General features: G+C 50.3%; 1 protein-coding gene across 4 annotated transcripts in view; it reads left to right on the forward strand.

Moving 5' to 3' along the window:
- LOC138516177 (cilia- and flagella-associated protein 337-like) overlaps positions 1-21,505 on the forward strand; it is a 716,411-nt gene that overhangs the window by 510,922 nt on the left and 183,984 nt on the right. For all 4 annotated transcript variants that reach the window (XM_069631108.1, XM_069631107.1, XM_069631105.1 and 1 more), the window contains exon 19: positions 19,567-19,656. In XM_069631108.1, coding sequence (XP_069487209.1) covers positions 19,567-19,656 — 90 coding nt within the window. The remainder of the gene's footprint in view (positions 1-19,566; positions 19,657-21,505) is intronic.

Below are 21,505 nucleotides of genomic sequence, written 5' to 3' on the forward strand. Positions count from 1 at the left end.
TCATACGTTAAGGGTTTAACGGCGGCAACACCTTTTACGGCGCCGTTAAACCCTTAACGCCAGGGTCGTAATGACCCCCAATATCCTTTTTATATCGGTAATATGGAAAATGGGTGTCTGGGTGGCACAGACCTATTTTGTTGCATGCCAGATGAGTGGTGCCCAGTTGCGTAGATTATAGGCCGCAACACACGCACCTCCGGAAAGTTCCAAAGCTCCGGAAAGGGTTTCATCATCATGTTGGGGTTGATGGTGCGGGTGGGGGAGGAGGTGGGGCACGAAGATATATTACTCCTGGCACTAGGCCAGGAATTGTTGGGGATGTTAAATGTTCAAAATCAGAGAGTTATGTAGGAGCAGGCACTGCTGTTGGACAGGCACGAGACAGTGCACAAGGAATATAACAAATATACATGACAACCGCGACACAGGTTGATAAAGGACTTAAGTTACTCTCCTGGAATATCCGAGGGCTCAATAATCCAGTCAAAGCCAGGAAAATCGCAGCCTACGTTACTAGACATAGTCCACAGATTCTCCTACTACAGGAGGCACATGCGCTCAGAAATGTCAACACTAGCTTTTCCCCATGCTGGGGACCCCTGCGATACTAGACGGAGTACTCAGCCCAGTCGAGAGGAGTTCTCACATTGATCCACCCAAAGCTGGGCTTTCGATACCTGGACAGCCGGTTAGACATCCAGGGTAGATATGTACTGGTCTGGGGGGAGGTGGTGGGTCACCCGATAGTGATAGTCAATACCTATGGTCCGAATATTGACGATCCTGAATTTTATAGTACAATATTGGAAATACTGGTTACGCTTGATGATGGGTTGGTGTTGTGGGGGGGAGATTTCAACACAATCCTGGACGTGTCCTTGGACCGCTCCTCGGCCACTCCCCGGGGATTCACAAAAGCTGCAGCTACACTACGCCAGATAATGTTACAAATATCCCTGATCGGCATATGGCGTTCACTACACCCGCAAGATAAGCGGTTTACATTCTACTCATCTGTACATGACTCAGAGTCACGTAAAGACTACTGGCTCATTAGCTCATCCCTCTAAGATGCAGCTTCGAGGGGATTGGGTCCTCCGACGTATTCCATATCTATGACAGGCCGACGTCACCCGATGTGATAAGTAGGACACACGACGCCCGTAGCCTCAGTTCCGTTTTTTCCACGAACGTGTTCGCTTCGTGAATCTAGGTACGCCTCGACTCTTTGGAGTTTGTTGTATTCTTCTCGGTTCCTTTGAACCTGTTCGGTTTTTGTGAAAACCTGTTCGTGACGATGTCTACCTCGTCTTCAACCCCGCGTCCGGGCTTCAAGAAATGCGGGGACTGTGGGTCCAAGATGTCGGTCACGGACTTGCACGACACCTGCCTCTGGTGCCTTGGGGAGGCCCACGATACGGACGACTGTGTCGACTGCCAGTCGCTCACGGCCAAGGCCTTCATGAGTGCAAGAAGAAGTTGTCGGTAGGTCGGGTGTCTAAGCCCTGGAAGTTGAGGTCTACGGGGCTTTCGACGGATGACTCAAGAGGCGACTCTCCGCGTCATCGTCGGAAGTCCAGTGGGTCTCCTTCCAGGAGTCGGTCTTGCCACTCCACTGCTTCTTCAAGGCATTCCCGGAAGCGCAGGCATCGGTCGCCTTCCCCTTCCTCTTCCGAGGACTCCGCCCGTCGGCGGGTCGCTTATCCCACCATGCAAGCGACACCGGAGGAATGGGCTTCCTTCAGGAAGAAAATGTTGGCCATTCTCGAATCGCAGGGCACCCTTCCGTCCGCGCCTCCGAGTGGGGTCGGTCGGCACCGGTCGAGAGACGCCGCTCGTTCCCCTTCGGGCTCGAGTGGTCGGCACGGCTCGCGGGAGAGGTCCCGCTCGGACAAGGGTAGCCGTTCTCGCCATGCCCATTCCAGGTCCCGGTCCTCGAAGCGCTCGAGACCGCGTGATCCTGTGCCGTCTTCGAGGAAGACGTCGACGCCTGTGGCGCCGAGGTCGTCGACGATCTCTCTCGAGGCTCCGCCTCCGAGGGGGTCGTCAACGCTGTCAGCTTCTAGGTCGTCGAGAGACACGCTCAGAGCTCTGGCTTCGAGTCCTGTGTCGACGCCGTTGATGCTGGCGGCGCTGTAGCTGACATCGACGCCGATTCACTCGACGTCAACGCCGATTCTCTCGAGGCCGGCGCCGACTCGTTCGGCGCCCTCAATGCCTTTCGAGGCAGTGGTGTCGGAGGGGCCCCGTGGTACGGGGTTCGCCCCAAGAAAGGCTCTGGCTAAGGTCAGGCATAGCTTTGGTCCCCAGGTGTCTTCCTCTCACCGCCTGGAGAACATTTCAGAAGGTGATGAATGCTCTGATGAAGGCTTGGTTCCGGTTACGGTACCAGATGAGCTTCTCTCGGGTCATAGCCAGTTTGGTGACCTGAAGCAGTCACTGCATGATGCCAGTGGACTGGACACCTCTCCGGAGGTGGAGTTTTGTAGGCCGGAGCCTGGCACTCATGCCGATTCTTCATACCGGCGCCTTATGTCTCGGGTCACCAAGTACTTGGGATGGTCGGCTCCCCCAGGGGACTTTGTTCAGGATGATCTCACGGACATTCTTGATCTTGGTCCCCCCACTGACCCGGTACTGCCGTTTCATATGGCTCTGCAGAGAAGGGTGGCAGCGGCTTGGACTGCTCCGGAGAGTCTCCCGGCAGTGGGCAAGTCTTTGTCGCAAAAATACCGTCCAGCCAGTAGCGACCCCTGCTACTTGTCCAGGCACCCCACTCCGGAGAGTTTGGTGGTGCAGGTGGCTACGGCCCCGGCAAAGCAGGCGTCGTACCCTACCATCTCTCCGGATAGGGACGACAAACGTTTTGATGGCTGGGCAAGGAAAGTGTTTTCTTCTGGGGGTATGGCGCTTCAGGCAGCCAACTCCGTATGTGCCTTGTCTCGTTTCACACACACTCTGTGGAACTGTGTTGCATTAGTGGCTGAACATATTCCCGAAGGGGACAAATGGGATGGTTTCCTTGCTATGGTTCAGGATGGCAAGGATGCCATGTGTGAGGCTGTTCAGTCGGGTTTGGACATGGCAGATTGTGTCAGCCGGTCCATGGCGGTGAGCACCATAATACGCAGGTTTGCGTGGTTGCGGAAGTCTGGGTTCGCTCCTGATGTGCAGTCCCGGCTCCTCAACATGCCCTTTGACGGTGAACATCTTTTTGGCAGCAAGGCTGACGAGAGCCTTGAGAGGTTGCAGACCTCCAAAGCTGCAGCAAAGTCGTTGGGCGCTGCAGTTCGACAACCTCCGCCTTTTCGTCGTAGGGGACAACAATGGAGGGGAGGTTCCTTTCGCTATTACTCGTCCTTCAGTAAAGCGAGAGGAGCTGTCAGTCAAAGAGGCCACCGTAAGAGTGCCAGAGGTGGAAAACAGGGTACTCGAGGTGCCAAGGCCGCTCGGGCAGTTGCCTCTTTGCCCTCAGGCAACGCCGCAGCCGCTACCACTCAGTCATGAGGCCAGGTCCCATGGTTCGCCGGTTGGGGGAAGGCTGGCGCAGCATCTTGTAGAGTGGCGTGCCATTACTTCAGATGTGTGGGTTCTGGAGATCATAACCCACGGCTACTGTCTTCCCTTTCCGCAGAGGCCTCACGACAATCCACCTGGGAACCTCTCTTTGAAGAGTCCAGATCCGCTCCTTGCGCAGGAAATTCAAGGCCTGCTGGAGAAAGGCGCCATAGAAATTGGTGCCTGTAGCGGAGAGGAACAAGGAATGGTATTCCCCTTATTTTTTGATTTCGAAGAAAGACGGGGGATTGAGACCCATCATGGACTTGCGCGGTTTGAACAAACTCCTCAGGAAGGACAAGTTCAAGATGGTTACTCTCTCAAGTCCTCCAGGCCCTTCAACTTCAGGAGTTGGTGTCTCTCGACCTCAAGGACGCTTACTTCCATGTGCCGATCCATCCCAAGCACAAGAAGTACCTGAGGTTCGCAGTTGGTGACTCGCACTTTCAGTTTCGGGTCCTGCCGTTCGGATTGACCTACGCCCCGAGGGTTTTCACCAAGCTCATGGTGGCGGTGGCAGCGCATCTCAGGAAAGGGGGGATTCACGTCTACCGCTACCTGGACGATTGGTTGATCAGGGGGAGCTCTCCCGAGCAAGTCCTGGATCATCTGTCCGTCACCTACCACTCCCTTCACAGGCTGGGCTTCTCCCTCAATTTAAAGAAGTCCCATTTGATGCCAACACAGCGGCTCCAGTACATCGGAGCAGTGCTCGACACATCCCTGGGGCTGTGTTTTCCTCCCCAGGTGAGGGCTCTTCACATTCAGCAGATGGTGCACAAGTTTCAACTTGCCCAGACTCTCCAGGCGTTCGAGTTCTTGAGACTGCTCAGCCTCATGGCATCCTGCATTCTTCTGGTGCCAGAGGCCAGGTTGCGGATGAGATCTTTGCAATGGGCACTGAAGCTCCAGTGGTCTCAGTCCTCCGGCAGGATGTCGGACCCTGTTCAGGTGCTGCCCTCGGTCGCCCAGGGCCTTCTGTGGTGGGCCGTCGAAGGCAATCTGATGAAGGTGACAATCGTGACGGACGCATCCCTAACGGGATGGGGAGCTCATGCCAACGAGTTGACAGTCAGCGGTCGTTGGTCTCCGTCGGAGTCCAGACTCCATATCAATCTGTTGGAGCTGAGGGCCGTCAGGTTGGCCCTGAAGGCTTTTCTGCCGACTGTGCGAGGAAAGAGTGTCCTGATTCTAACGGACAACACGGTGGCCATGCACTACCTCAACAAAAAGGGGGGGCAGGGTCACTTCCTCTGTGCAAGAAGGCGATGCAGCTCGAGTTCTGGGCCATCCAGCAGGAAGTTTCGATCTCGGCTGTTCATCTGGCCGGAGACGACAATGAGACGGCGGATGCTCTGAGCAGGCAGAGCACGATCTCTCACGAGTGGGAGCTGGCTCAGGAGATTCTCCTGGAGATCTTCGCCCTTTGGGGGACCCCTCAAGTGGATCTATTCGCCTCCAGTGTCAACTGGAAGTGCGAAAGGTTCTGCTCGCGGGAATTTCCTCTAAAAGGAGCCTTAGGAGACGCGTTCGTGGTGGAGTGGTCATTCCCACTGCTGTATGCGTTTCCTCCAGTCCCCGTCATCCCGCAAGTACTGCGGAGGTTACGGAGGTTTGGTTCCCGGATGATCCTCATTGCTCCGGGGTGGGCCCAGAGGACGTGGTACCCGGACCTTCTCGACTTGTCCATCTGCCCTCCACGTCGTCTTCCCTACCGAGACGATCTGCTCTCACGGGAGGTAGAATCAGGTTCTCCATCCAGAGGTCGGATCCCTCAACCTTCACGCTTGGCTTCTCAAAGGTTGAGGTATAAGGATTGGGACCTCCCTGAAGACGTGATGGAGGTGTTGCTCTCGGCCAGGCGGCCGGCAACAAAGTCTCTGTACCGTTGCTGTTGCCGTAAGTTCTGCGACTGGTGCAGAGTTAAGAATGTGGATCCTTTTGAGTGTGACATTCCCATGGTTCTGTCTTTTTTGCTTTCCTTGGCCCACAGGGGCTTGCAAGTGGGGACCATTAAAGGTTACCTGGCGGCGCTGTCGATATTTAAGCGCTCGTCTGAAGAATGTTCCTATTTTAAGATTCCTTTAATTTCTCAGTTTTTGAAAGGGCTCACTAATGTGTTCCCTCCGTCACCTTTTCTGGTGCCCGGTTGGGATTTGAACCTTGTTCTTAAGTATCTTATGGGTGCTCCGTTTGAGCCTTTGCATTCTTGACCTTTGAGACTGTTAACTCTGAAAACTGTGTTTTTGGTTGCGGTTACTTCCGCTCGCAGAGTGAGTGAGTTACAGGCACTTTCACTGTGTTTCATAAGGACAGGGTTGTCCTTAGAGTTCGTCCTTCCTTTCTTCCGAAGGTGGTTTCGGAATTTCATTTGAGCCAGAAGGTTATTCTTCCGGCGTTCTATCCTCCTCCACATCCTGGTAAGGAAGAGGAGAGGCTCCATAGGCTAGATCCTAGGAGAGCGTTGAGGTTTTATATTTCGCGCATGTCCCGGGTCAGAGTGGACGATCAACTTTTCATTGGTTACGTTGGAAAGCGTTTGGGTCAAGCTGTGACGAAACAGACTTTGTCTCGTTGGATTATTTTAGCTATCACCGGGTGTTACCGCTTGGCGGGTAAGGACCCTCCGGCTGGCTTGCGGGCCCATTCTACCAGGGGAGTGGCTGCGTCTACTGCCCTGCAGAGGGGTGTTCCTATTCGTCACATCTGTACTTTTGTACGTCACTACTCCCTCGATTCCATCCGAGGGCAGGATCTGGCCTTTGGCAAGGCAGTCCTTTATTCCGCAATTTGATTGGGCATGCTAAATTTGTGTTCTAAATTCTTTTCCCACCTCCTTGCTTGGTACTGCTTTGGGAGTCTGTCATAGATATGGAATACGTCGGAGGACCCAATCCCCTCGAAGAACAAGTTACTCTCTTACCTGGTAACGTTCTTTCGATGGGATGGTCCGATGATGTATTCCATATCGCTCCCTCCCTACCTTCCCCACTGCAGAATTTCTTATGCGATTGCAGCTTGCGGTCCGCAAGGCCTTGTGTGTCTGACTGGCAGAAAACTGGTGTCACACGTTCTGGGGAAAAAACTACAACTGAGGCTACCGGCGTCGTGCGTCCTACTTATCACATCGGGTGACGTCGGTCGTCGGCGGAGGTCCTCGGGGATGGCGCATCGACATCATCGACGCAGGACGCAGAAAATTTTCCAAAGCAGCACAGCTGTGGACATTACCTGTCATAGATATGGAATACGTCGTCGGACCATCCCAACGAAAGAACGTTACAAGGTAAGAGAGTAATGTGTTCATCTAACTGTGAGATTCACTCCCCAATATCCCTCACTCATACCCTACGCGACACTGCACCGCACGCCAGACGCTGGAGAATGCCCCCCACTTTACTTAGAGATCCCCATCTATGCGAATCACTCCCCATAGAGTTAGAAGAATTCTTTGTACTGAATGAAGGATCAGTAAATAATCATGCTACACTATGTGAAACGTTGAAGGTGTGGGTGCGGGGTGTCATTATGGCAAAATCCACCGGACTGCTGAAGACCGTTAGAAGGGAGCTGAATATAGCAGAAGCTAAATTGGAAATGCTTGAAATCGAACATAGTAATACCCACAGTAAGGAATCCCTATCCAATAGCCACACGACATTGAACGAGTTTAATAAACTAGCAGATATGAAATCCTGTATATGACCACGCCAGCCCGGGCCCACAGGTACGGGGAAAGCAACAAAGTCGGTACATTTCTAGCCAGCATGCTTAAAGCAGAGAGTTTCCACAACCCCATTGCCAGTATTCGTATGACACACGGGACGATGGTGAACCGGTAACAAGACATTAATGACACATTTGCAGAATTTTATAAATCCCTATATTCCAACCATGACGTTAAATCCAAGGAGGAGATAGTTAATTACTTAGATGAGCTTGACCTCCCGACCCTTACTGCAGATACACGCAATGCACTAGACGTACCCATTACACTTAAGGAAATTACTTCTGCAATCAAAGCGCTAACTTCTGGCAGAGCCCCTGGCTCGGATAGCCTGGGAGCCGAGCTATACAATGAATTCCACGGTAAGTTGGCACCTGTGCTGCTGAGGGTGTGGGAGGAGGCAATAGATTGGGGCAAGCTCCCCGAAACTATGTGCAAAGAGGTTATTATGGTTCTCCTCAAACCTGACGGATCGCACACGACATGTCCTCATATAGGCCCCTTTCCCTTATCAATACGGACGCAAAAATCTTTGCCAAAATCCTTGCGACCAGACTTTTATCATACATGCCCATCTTGCTGCACCCTGACCAAGCTGGCTTTATCCCTACCCGATCCACAGCTTTAAAATTACGACAACTATTTGGGGTGATGGCACAAATTGACCCAAAGGCAAACGCGGCCATTGCGGCGCTAGACGCCGAGAAGGCTTTCGATTCAGTGTCCTGGTCCTATCTATTTTTAGTACTCGAACGGTTCGGCCTGGGCCAATACTTTCTTAAATGCATCCGACTACTTTATACGAACCCGGGGGCGAGATTCCTTACAAACCACACCATGTCTGCTCTCTTCAATTTGGGCAGAGGTACCCGACAGGGATGTCCCTTCTCTCCTATTTTGTTTGCGCTTACTGTACAACACGTGGCGGAATTTGTGCGGAAGAACCATGCACATAGGTGTCTCGGAATGACAGGACCCCTACAGATAATATCTCTTTATGCTGATGACACCCTATTATATATCCGTAAACCGAAAGACAATTTAGAACCCATTATGGCAGACATCCATATGTTTTCCGAATACTCCGGATATAAGATTCATATTTTGAAATCTGAATTGTTTCCATTGACCCCCAGTACTGGAGATCTATCTCATATGAGTGGGTTTAAATGGTCCCCTCTACGTGTCCGCTATTTGGGAATTCCCCCTGGAAGCCCCGACCCATGAATATATAAGAGCCATAACAACAGCCAAAGGGCAAAAGAAAGGGGTCTCAGTATTATATACCCTGGTTCAGTCAAACTCCAGCTCATGTAACACCAGTAAGGAGGCTTGGAAACGGGGCCTAGGCATTGAATTAAATGAAAAAAACTTAAACCCCACTAAAACCGAAATCATGGTGTGCGGCAACACTGAGCTTCTACCTCGTCCAGTCCCTTGGCACCCTTCCATGGGTCAAACCGCCTCCCCCTCCGTCAAAGTAAAAAACCTAGGGTGCACTATGGACTCTGACCTAACCCTCTCCCAACAGATCAACAATGTCTCTAAATGTTGTCACTACTATCTCAAAACTCTCAGGCGCATTTTTCCCTACCTCTCCTTCCCGAACAGACTTGCCGCTGTTATGTCCATTGTAATGTTGAGACTGGACTATGCCAACTCCCTATAACTAGGGTTCCCGGCAAACCACCTTAATAAACTCCAAAGAGCACAACACGCTGCTGCTAAACTACTTCTCGCCCTGGGTCCAAGAGACCACACCTCTCCAGCTCTCCGAATCCTCCACTGGCTCCCAGCGGACGAAGGGCCTCTTTTAAGACCCTGTACATCACTCATCGTGCAGTGCACAAGACCGACCCACTATACCTGCAAAATAAGCTAAAACCTTACCTCCAACCCCGCACCCTAAAATCAAGCACTGCCCTCCTTTTAGTGATTCCAACTGTTAGGAAAGATTTCGTAATTGTAGGTAATTTTCCTTCCATGTGGCAACCCCTAAACTTTTTGCTGTTGTTTTTCACCTTGTTCTTCACTTTGCCAGAGAAGTGCAGCCTTCTGCCGCACTCCTCTGGGCTTTTCGCTCCTTTCTTACGGGGAAACTGACATGCCCTTAAGACAGTCAGTACCGGGGAACGCTGTTTCCCGTAGTTTCTTTTATCATGTTGCGGCTTTCGTGCAACATGACACAAGAGGGCACTGTAAGATAAGTTACAGCTCTCTTGGGTCTCTAGCCTTCTACAGGCCCTAGATACTCGTTTAGGATTGTATCTGATCGGTGCAAGTGATTCAGGGACGGGAATGGTGGCAGCGATCGTTTCTTGTGTTTTGAGCTCCTTTTGGCGTTCTAAGCGCGTTTTCCGCGCTTAACCCAAAATGGTGGCCTGGCTCCCAAAATGTCCAGACCACGAGGCTCCTTTGTCCTGTCTGCTGACCGTCTTGCTCCCTTCACCTTCCCCAGGTCGAGCCGACCCGGGGCCTTCCTTATTTGGGCATGTACTTTCCCGCGAAACACGGATGCTTTCGCGGGCTTCTACATGTCTTGTGTGTGCCTCCAGGATGTGGGCTGGGATGTCTGGTCCCAATACACATCCTGGGTGCCAGAGAGTCTAGGGTGGTGTGAATGCCTGGGACCACCGTGGTCCGTGATTGGTCCACGAATGGTGTGAGTGTTGATGAGCGGATCTCCCATTGGGTCCCCTCCGTTTTGGCGCGAAGGGAACCGTGGATAAGAGGGGGCTGGAAACACCACTACCATGTCGATCTCCTGAGTTCTCACGAACGAAGGAATACAGGAGCCAAGTATCCTGCAACCAAGAGGCTGGACCGAGGAATCGCTGGTGACCCGCTGACGGACTTCTCCTCTGCACTGCTGTCGCCTTGTGAAACCCTTTTCACCTTTGATCGAACCAGAAGGCCTGTACTGGTACTTCGACCCTTGGAATAGCGGGAACAGCTATTCTCGGCATCTTCACCATCTCCTGCCAGTAAGCCTTCGGAAGCGTCTCTGGGCCATCCAGCTGACTGACCAGCTTACACGGGAGTCTTGCTCTGTAACCGCCGCCAGGTTGTGTAGTATTTCGAGTGCTTGTCACTCTCACACGCTTCGTACACTTGGCGTTCCCAGGTCTGAAGTGAGTAGTGTACATTTGGCTCAGATACACAAGGCCGCTCCGTTGCCCTGCTGTGGTAACAAACTGTGCGGGTTTCTTCGATTGGGACGTCTTTTTACTCAACACGACGACGAGGCGTTCCCTGCTCTTCTGAACCTGCCAGCTGCTGAAACTGACGCGGAGAAGCCTGGGTCTGCTTGCATCGGGGACCGGTGAGTAGCATAGCTAGGATCTGGTCGCCCTCTTGCAGGAGCCCATTGCTTTTCCCCGCTGTGTCAAACAGCACCCTTTTCCGTACTCGCGCTCTGCTTCTGCCCACTGTGGAGGCTGCGCTTGAGTCGCGGAACGTGTTCTTCTTCTTTTGTGCACTAAACTGAACTGCCTGATTTCCCTCGAAGAGCTTCTCCTTTTGCCCGTTGGCACCAGCGCGTGCAGGTACTTTTGAGCACAAGGCTCCACTCTTCGCAGGGCTCGGACTTCCATCTAGTTAGGTGCCTCTGAAGGTGAACTGGGTCTAAGCATTATTTCGCACTGCCTGTCTTCCTTCCCTTTTAGGTGGACTACCCATTTCGTGCATCTAACGCTTGAGACTGTCGTATTTGTATATATATTGTGTTGATATGGTATGTGTTGGTTTACTATCGTTATATTGTGATTTTCTCGCTACGGTCATTGTTTTAAAGGCCTTGGAATAAATGTGTATATATTTTTAATATAACAACTGTTTGGAGTAGTTTGTAAGTGATCTTGCTTTGTGTGCTCATTGCGGGCGTTCAGTCACCCTCACCCCTCTTGAGACCTAGTCTTGACCGCCGCGATCGCTACCTTGATTGGTCTGGCTCGTCCAGAGGTTACCCTGTTCCAAGTAATTAGGTTGGCCTTCTGAACTTCTGCGCCACCAGGACAGAGTTCAGAAATCTGTCTTAACACCAACCACTAACTCTGTCAGGATAAGAGGATCCTCATTCTCAGCATTGGCCCCGACTCTGTGGAACTCGCTTCCACCACACATCAGGCACATCCAAGACTATATGACATTCCACAAATTACTTAAAACATGGCTCTTCCCATAACGCCTACAACAACCTTATAGATGCAACTGAACATCCAACCACCCAATGACTAAATACACAATGGGACTCTCAAACTTGTCTTCAGTGGATACACCCATTGATTGGGCTATAGACAACCGTATCCCTGAACACTGAACAATGATCTCTTTAGATCCTACCCACATGGTCCCCAGCTCATAACACGTCCCTGCGACGTCGCTCTGTGCCCTACTTCACCCTTGCAATGTCACCCGCCCTCCCGTTCCCGTGAGGTAACTATATATCCCTCTGTAATACCCCCCTCCATCCTCTGTGTATCCCTCTATACTGCCATCCCCTCTAGCCCCTGTGATGTCATTGCATGCCCCACTCTATCCATGTTGCTGTGTACCCTGCCTTCTGTTCCCCATGATGTTCCTATGTATCCCTCTGCCGTCATGTCGCTGTAACCCCAGCCCTCCATCACTATATGCCCTTCGTGCTCATGTGTCGCCGTGTACCCTCCCTCCCTTCCTATTTTCCTGCGATGTCACTATATATCCCACTGTATTACCCTCCCCCTGGCCCTGTGATGTCACTGAATTCCCTGCTATACTCGCTGTGTACCTTCTCTCTTGTCTCCCCTTGATGTCACTATGTATCCCTCTGCCACCCCTGTCCTGTCGCTGTAAGCCCAGCCCTCTGTCGCTTTATGCCCCTCTCTCCCCGTATATCGCTTTGTACCCTGCCCCCTGTTCCCATAATGGAATGAATTTGTATTTGCATTTTGTAAAGGCCCGCAGGCATCGGGGCGAATGAATGGATGGATGGATGGATGGATGGATGGATGGATGGATGGATGGATGGATGGATGGATGGATGGACAGAATTAATGAATGGACGGGATGGATGGATTGGATTGGATGGATGGATTGGATGGAGTGAATGGATGGATGGATGGATGGAAGAAATGGACAGATGGATGGATGGATGAAATGGATGGATGGAATGGAAGGATGGAATGAATAGATGGATGGGATGGAATGGATGCATGTGGAACGAACAAATGGAATGGATGGATGGAATGAATGGATGGAATGAATGGATGGAATGGAAATGGATGGAATAAATGGATGGAATAAATGGATCGAATGGATGGTATGGGATGGGATGGATGGATGGAAGTGACGGTAGTGACGGACTCGATAGAATAGATGGACTGCATGGATGGAAAGGAATTGATGCAATGAATGGATGGAATGGAAGAAATGGATGGATGGATGCATTGATGGAATGGATGGAATTAGCCTACCCCAATTCCCATGTGTGCCCACCATGCACATGTCTCTGTGTACCCTGCTTTCTTGTTCACATGCTGTTGTTGTATATCCCCCTCCTATTGCTGTAAGCCCTGCCCCCTGTCACTGTGTGTAGACAAGTTCCCTTAAATCCTGTTCCCGTGATGTAGCTTTGTAACCCAATGTATTACCCAATCCTCTCATCACCGTGTCTACCCACTGTGCCCGAGTGTCACTGTGTACCCTGCTTTCTCGTTGCCTATGCTGTTGCCACATATCCGTATGCGCCCCCCTGTAGCTGTAAGCCCAGCCCCATGTCACTGTGTGTCGCTGTGTTCCCAGCTATCCTGTTCACGTGCCTGCTCTCGGACGCTTTAAAAAGATTAACCCTCATATCATACCACATCACTACGCTTACTATCTACTATACACCATCACACAATTTGGCCTAGCTATTCACATACGAACACTACCACACAAACACCTCATCACCCTGATAAAACGCAGCTATCCCATGACATTCCGGCCTAGTTGCTCACATAAGCGTCCTTCAGGCCTAACACAGCCAGAACCCAGTCTGGGTGTCCACCCACCAGACTGCATACATCCAACTGATATCTTCAGCGCCACACCTAACGCTAATATGCAGCTACCATCCTGCAATTACATCAGCTGCTCACATAACTGGTTCACGCACACACACTACGACACTATCTCTCTCTACTGACCAGAACTGTGGTTCCCGAGGGCGTTCAACCTACCAGCGCTTTGAGATCATACCAATGATATATAGAGCACTATATAAATGCCAAGTAACATAACATAACATATGCCTTAGATGTGTGTGCATGTGTGTGTCTGCTTTGGAATATGTCAGTTTCTGCCCCTCTGTGTGTCTTCTGCCTTTGCATGCATCTGCCAGTGTTCTTATCAGTACTTACCCCTATCTGCCAGCATGTGAGGCATAGGATGGCATTAGTGGGTCATCTGAGACTGTATTTGGCAAATGAATGCAGTAACTGGGCATGTGAGATATGTTGCCTTTACTAGGCACATGGTGGCATCATTCAGGAATTTGTGGCTGTACCAGCATGCAATGGCAGCTGCAATGACAAGACTATATGAAAGATGCTACTTCCACACGTGAGTAGTTCCTCAAAACGGTTCTTTATTGACGGGCCTGCGGGGACACCTACATCAACTCCACTCTCCAGCAACCGTCTCCTCTAGATCTCCCAAGCCTTCCAGGTTCCAATAGAGAAGGCTCGGGAGATGGAGATGGAATATAACACATCTCCACTTTTACAATATACATAATGAAAAGCAATAACACAAACACAAGGGACAATAACTTGGAGTTCTGGCAGGAGGAGTTTCTGAACATTGACTTATGGTATGATATGATATGATATGTCATTTGTAACGCGCCTATACACAAGTGTTTCAAGGCGCGACGAGGCAGGGAGGGGGGAACAAGGGGAAGACAGACAACGATCCTACTAGGCCAGGTGTCATTTAGATTGCGCAAGTGCAGGGGTAGGGGGAAGGGAAAAAGTGCAAGGGGAGGGGGGGAAGTGCAGTACAGGGTAAGTAGAATAAAAAATAAATAAATAGGGCCAGCTGGTGGCAAGTGCAAGGTAAGTGCAGACAAGTGCTGGGAAGGGGGGGGCTGCAGGGATACAGAGACAGTCCCGCAGTGCAGGGGTTGCCAGGGAGGCAGTGCAAGTGGAGAGTGGCTGGGCCAAGGACCGGGGTCGGTGAGAGTGGCCCAGGTGCAGGTTCAGTGCAGTTTCAGTGAAGAATTTAGCAGGGGAGAGGGAGAGAGAAAGCAGAAGCAAAGAGGAAGGTTTTGAGGTGCTTCCGGAACCGGAGATGGTTCTCAAGTTTCAGGGAGGCAGGAAGGCTGTTCCAGAGGGAGGCCCCTGCCGCAGAGAGAGATCTACCCCCAGCTCGTTGCTTCGAGAAGCGGCTGACCCTGAGGGAGTTGGAGACAGATGAGCGAAGGGCTCGGGAAGGAAGATATTTAGGAAGAGAGAGTTGAAGGTATTTAGGCCCCAGGCCCCAGAAGGCCTTGTGGACAATGCAGAAGGTTTTGAACTTAATCCTCGCAGCCACTGGGAGCCAGTGTAGAGATTTCAGTCCTGGAGAGATACGGTCCCTCGGCTTGAGGCCAAGGACAAGTCTTGCAGTCCTGTTCTGGATCAGTTGTAGAGGGCGGAGAGTGGAGGCAGGCAGATTAAGATAGAGGCTGTTACAGTAGTCCATCTTCGAGAGAACAAGGGCTCGGGAGACAGTGAGCTTCTGGGGGAAGGAGAGGAAGGGAAGGATACCTCTGAGGAGGTGCAGCTGGTAGTGTGACTTCTTAGAGACGTCAGATATATGAGGAGAGAAGGAGAGTGTGGAGTCGAAGATGACCCCGAGGTTTTTTGTCTTGCAGGTAGGAGCAGGAAGCGGGCCAAGAGAGGCTGGCCAGAGAGCTGCAGGGAAGGAGGGAGTGGGTGTGCATGAATATAAATGTAAACAAAATACAACCTGAAAGAAAAGATGATGTATACTTAACTGTAGAGAGGGTACTACCAACAATAGTATCATTCATGCACAAACTCCTTCAACCATTGGGGTTTTTGTCTCAGTCTCTTAGAAGATAACTCCACATTACCAGAAAAGGTGTCCACTGATACCCTGCTATGACCTTCCTCACGTTTTGCCAACTTACCCATTGACCACACCTCCCCTCCTTCCACTATCACCACACCATTCCTTACAGCAGGAATTCTTTTTGGAACAATGAATTTACTCTCTATGCATTTGTGGGGAACCTTGGATTCAATACCCAATCTCATACTTTCCATTCTTGCTCCTTCACTCCCTTTTTTCCCTCAACCATTTCCTTGGCATTACTTTGACTCTTTTTTATGAAATCAATTATCACTTTTCTATCCACAATCACCGAACTTGCCAGACCTAACCACCCCGGGCACAAACTAGTACCCAGCTCTCTCCCTTTTAATGAGACAAACAGCGATCTTCTTGTCACTGAGTGTGGTGTGGTGAGATAATCCCACATCATGTGGTTTAAAACCTCCTTCTGTGGCAACCCTGATTTCAACGCTAGCTGAATACCACCCTTAATAAATCTATTTACTCTTTCTACCATTCCATTTGCCCATGGGTGATATAATGCTGTGCGGGTATGCTTAATAGCATAACTGTTTAAAAAACTTTTCATGATCTCCGAACAAAATTGTACCCCATTGTCAGTGACTATTTCTGTGGGACAACCTTCTCTCAATAAAATCTCCAGAAATACTACTAGTTCTTTCGCTGTCACTTCTCCAACTGCACTCCATTCCACCCATTTGGTGTGAAAATCTACTAAAACGAACAAAAATGTCAATCCTTCACCTAGTACATGTACAGGGCCCATTACATTAATTGGTTGATCAGGGACAAAATTTGGAATTAACAGGGTTTCACGTACAACCTTGGTTTTATCTCTTAGACAACAAGGTGTACAATTTCGTACATATCCTTCTTCTAGAATGTCCTTTCCTCTAACCCACAAGCATCGTGCAATGGTAGCTTTCCCTCTTTTGGAGACTTTCTCCCTTACCCTGACCCACCCCAAACACCGACTGCTGTCCCTTTTGGTGAGATAGGCTGGGTAGGAAGTCCTGTCCGTGTTGGGTGCAAGATTCAGCTCTGCCTCATGTGTGGGGTACACAGAAGGCAGCTTGCCTCCTCCGGTGACTGGGTCCCTCACAGGCCCATTCCGAGTCCTTGTCGCCAGTGAAAGATGCTACTTCCACACGTAAGTAGTTTCTGAAAAGGGTTCTTTAATTACGGGCCTTCAGGGACACATACATCAACTCCGCTCTCCAGCAACTGTCTCCTCTAGATCTCCTGAGCCTTCCAGGTTCCAATAGAGATGACTTGGGAGATGGAATATAACACTATACCTTACGTGTGGTGGCACTATCGAGGCAATAGAGACTACACATAGCATATGACGGTAGCGCCTGCCGAAGCTGGGCTCTACCAATCATATGGTGATCATGTGCACAGGTACTCACTCATTTGCCAATTATTGACATCATATGCCAAGTTACAGAGTTGTTGGTGCTGCAATGTATACCATAATAATAATAATAATAATAATAATTTAGCATTTATATAGCGCTAAAAACCCTCAGGTATCTGAGCGCTGCTTATTATTACCCACATTGTGCGGTGCTCATTTATCGACCTCGGAAGGATAAAAGGCTGAGTTTGGCCCTGCTGGGATTCAAACCTGCATCAGCAGGCTCTGTACAGATATCAAAGCGAGCGCTCTACTCGCTGTGCTTTCGGACCAGCGCAGAGAGGATTCACATGTTATAACTGGGAAACAATGGCACCACCTGGCAACAGCTGGTGAATGCTGCGAGTACCTGCGCATATGATGGAAGCCATTAGTAAATTCCTAACAAATGGCAATGCAAAAGACTCATCAAAAACGTCATTGCTTACCACTCACATTTAAATGTTCTCTAGACAAACAGAAATGTTGGTGGAATTCCTAGACAGTCTCCTTTTCCAAGTGTACAGTCCTCGCCAATCAAAGCACAAATAATTATTGCCTACACTGGTCTTCGTTGTCAAACACCTTTCTGATGGAAGCTTAGGCATGCTTTGTGGTTTTCTGCTTAGGCCGTACCACAAAGGGACTGTGTCATGACCTCTAGTGGTGAAATATGTAGATAAGTGGTATGTACTGAAGTAAGTATGCAAGGCTAAGACAGATGGCATGCACTGCTCATGATGAAAACACTGCAGAGTTTGGCAGAGCCACCTACCCACCGACAGATTGAAAGCAGACGTGTCTTCATTTACATGGGGGCATGCCACATTTAACCGGTTCCACTGGCTTTGTATAACCAATTGCTAATATGTTTTTCAGCTAGACTTTGCCTAGGATTTTCCTGTACCCACTAGATGGTAAATATTATGTAAACTGGTCCTTGAACATTATATTCCAATGAGGTGTCACATGAGAGTAGTGTGTGACATCAGTAGAATGGCTGTCTGTCACTGTGCTCCGTAAATTGACACCAAGAACAAAAAGAATGAGTTTCAAAGGGTTGTAAGAGCCTTTTGGTACACTCCAGAGAGGAACGTGTCTGGATGATGGGCAACTCAATAACTACAATGTCAGGATGACAGCTGGGATCATAAACAAAAACACAAGTCAGGCTATTAGTTCATATTGTTCGGGTGTAACATGAAAAAGGGCCCCCACCAGGAGGATCGCAATCAAGGTTTGAAAAGAGCTGGGAGCACTTTGCTCCAATTGGGTTGTCCAACCAAGTTCTCTGTGCTCCAAAATTTAGCCAGTCCCAAAGTGTGGGTGACAAGGAAAATTCTCGAAATACCCAGTTCTTCGAGGGTCATATCAAAAGAAATATCCACTAAGTCTTCCCTCCTCAAGGAGGGAGTCTCTTCCCCTCTTGGCACTTCAGGGAAGATCATTTTCTGGTCCTAAGAACATCTTCCTGGGTGGCAGGGGTTCCCAAGCCATGGAAGTGTGACTCCTTGGCAGATAAACATCTCTGCAGCCTTCCTGACCCCTTCCTCCTAGGTTTTGTCTTTGAGTTGGGGAAGTGGGTCGGGAACTTCCTGCTTCCCACCAGACTGAGCACAAGGTCTGTGCTTGCGAGATGACCTGTTATGCCATAGTGGGGTTTGGCAGGGAAGGATGGGTATACATTCCTCGCACTTCTACTCTAGATGCTATTTCTCTGACCCTGCTCATCGTGGTTAGCAGTAGGCTCTATTCCCTGCTCCCTGTTGTAGTGGCATGGTCTCATTCCTCCAACCCAGCTCCAGAAACTCCCCTCGATCAACCAGCTCCTTCAGGACATCCCTATCTGTGCGGCCTGGATGCTGGTCTACTATTTTCCGCCTCTGCTAGGATGACCTGGCTCTCTCCCCCTCTCGAGTGGCTTAACATCTTCCTCTTTCTCCAGATGGTATCCCCTTTCCTCAACAATACTCTCTCCTCTGATGGTATCTCTAAGTCTTCTCCTCTCTACATGAGTATTCCTCCCCCAGACCTTTACTCTACTTCACCCAAAGACGACTGTCCAAACCAGCCTCTGGCTCCTCTCTAAGTTCATGTCTCTCTACCTTCACTCCTAGCCAATATCTCTCTCCTCCTTCTCCCACGTGGTATCTCCCTCCATCCTCTCTCAAAATGCATCCCCTTCCTTTCTCCTTCAACCCAACAATATCCTCCCCGTCATCTTTCAGAAAATATCTCTGTCCTGTTCAATATCTCTCTTCTTCTCTTCCAGGTAGTACCCCTCACATTCCTCTCCAAGGGGATATGCCTCTTTCTCTGCTCCCAAACAATCTCCCCGTTAGTCTCAAATAAACCAGTATCTCCTTCCTACTGCAGGCTACCACTACTGCCCTTCTTGAACACCAAAACCTATCTCTTTGAGACAGTCACTTCCTCCTCTCTTCCCTACACCAACGTTTCCTACTTCCTGGGCTCCACCGTCATACTCTCCTTACTTGCGGACCCCCGGACAGAGGTCTTCCCTGGGACAGGGGTCTTCCAAGGACTGTTGCTCTCCTCCTGCCAGCTCTCACACTTTGTCTATGCAGTTTCTGCACATTTCTCCAATGATCATAGAATAAACCCTGTAATGGCATACCCTGGTACAGCCCTAGTGCAAAATGAAAGATGTGTTTATGTAAGGTCACAGCATAGTTCATTGCAAAAGATAGTATTTGAGTTTAGAAACCTTTTCCACTGAGAAGAAGTCAGTAAACCTTTCCTCATTTTCTCTTTCTAGATGATTTAATCATTAACAAGGTCATTTTCCTGCGCTCGCGGACAGAACAGAAAACAGAAGCTGCTTCACTGGTGGCCAGTGGTCCACGAGGTAAGATGGAGCTATGCACACATGATTCAGGTTGCTGTGGTTGAGATGCATGCATACTCCTTGCTGATGGGGCGATACTTGGACAGACGCAATCTTAATCAGATGACGCTTGTGAAAGCACTCGGGGCACAGCAAACAATGCAGTCCACTGGGCAGAGCAATTGACTCGGGTGACAAACAATTGCAGTCAATGGGGCTGTTTAGCAATATAATGACAGAATAGGGCAGCAGTGGAAAACACACAATCACATGTTCTCAGTGCCAGTGTCTCAATGCCTGTTTCAAAATGAGCAGGCAAACGCATGAGGTGCCGAGAGTGCTTGAGGCACATGTCTAGAAGTACCAGTGCCCATGAGTGCCCACATGGGTGCCCTACCTTTGCTATTGTGATGTATAGGCATTCCACTGCCAGAGTGCTGACTCGACTCAGCAAAAACTGGACAAAGAGAGAGCACACTCGTGTGGAAGATTGTTGTAGTTTATCTCCGAGTGCTGGTGACATCACTGGCCTTGGAATGTTGTGATGTCAGTGAGTGTGGAGTGCTATGGTGTTATGTTCTGAACAGGGGTTCCAACAGCTACAGTTGGAGAGTGTAAGCTGGCATGGAGGGACGTGCCAGTGTCTTCCTGGCATATAGATACCAATAAACCTACAAGTAACATACCTGCTGGTCCGGGTGTTGACTTCTGGTACCAAGTTATCTCAAAGATCTAAGTGGTTAACCAAACCCAACTCAAACTCTGTGTTTACTGCATCTGAGACACCTATCTGTTGTGTGGCAAAGGACGTCCTGTTATTGGTGTTTTATGTAGCGAGTGGGATGGCATGTAATTTGGCTTAATTCTTCTGGTACCAAGTTATTTCACTGGCGACGAGGATGGGATCCTGTCGAGTAGGGGGCAGCAGTTGAGTCAGGAACATCGCCCTCCAGGTGCCCACGTCCCATGGGCCATGCCAGTAGGTCAACTCTTGGTTTCCTGAGCTGAGGACAGTGTCTCATCAGGCCGGGAGATGCTGAGCTCGAGAGTCCAGGTGTTTGGGAGCTGAGCTGAACTGCACATAGCGCTGTATGCAGTGTAGGTGGGTACCCCGGCAAAGGTGCCTTTTGAAGTCTCTGTGGCTTTCAGGGCACTTGCTCGTTGTGCCCCCTGCAGGGGGGGCTGTACGGCACACAGTTTGGTGTGCGGAGGAGGCGTGTGCCTCTGGTGAGGTACTCCAGCAGTGAGCTGTGCTCCAGCAGTGAGGTCCCAAGCAGGCTGGGTGGTGTTTGAGGATGGCTTGGGCTAAATGGCAGGAGGCAGGGCCATCATAGCAGCATGAAGAGGCAGCGGCTCCATTGCTGCGTTCCTGGCTACTCCGCGTTGTGCCTGATGCAAGAGGGGTGCAGTATGGCGTTCCTTCCAGGCAGCGTGGAGCGGGGCCAGGTGGTTTTCCTTGGCCGGTGCCAGTCCAATCAAGTCAGTGCTGCACTGAAGAGTACGGGGTGCATGCATGTTGCAGCGGACGCGACCAAGTCGCTGCGATGGTGTTGTTGCCCGTTGGCAACAGCATCAGAGACGTCGGGCGGAGGCTCCTCAGCGTCATGGACTTCCAGAGGATCCCCATGAGGAGTGGGAGAAGGCGAGGTGATCCAGAGTGATGACGTCGAGCTGTTATCGAGAAGTGTTCCAGCGCGAGCAGCTGGAACGCAGAAGAGGTTTTGAGCGTGCTGTATGTTCAGAGCGCAGGAGGCGTGCTCACGTTGTTTCTTCGTTTGCTGAAGGAGAACAACGTCTGTGTGGCAACCATGGCAACCTTGAATTCTGTGTCGGGTATGGAGTTGTGGACTGAGGAAGTGCAGACCCCAGT

The sequence above is a fragment of the Ambystoma mexicanum genome, chromosome 6q (genome assembly GCF_040938575.1).
Source record: "Ambystoma mexicanum isolate Mex_15411 chromosome 6q, UKY_AmexF1_1, whole genome shotgun sequence".
Taxonomy (NCBI): domain Eukaryota; kingdom Metazoa; phylum Chordata; class Amphibia; order Caudata; family Ambystomatidae; genus Ambystoma; species Ambystoma mexicanum.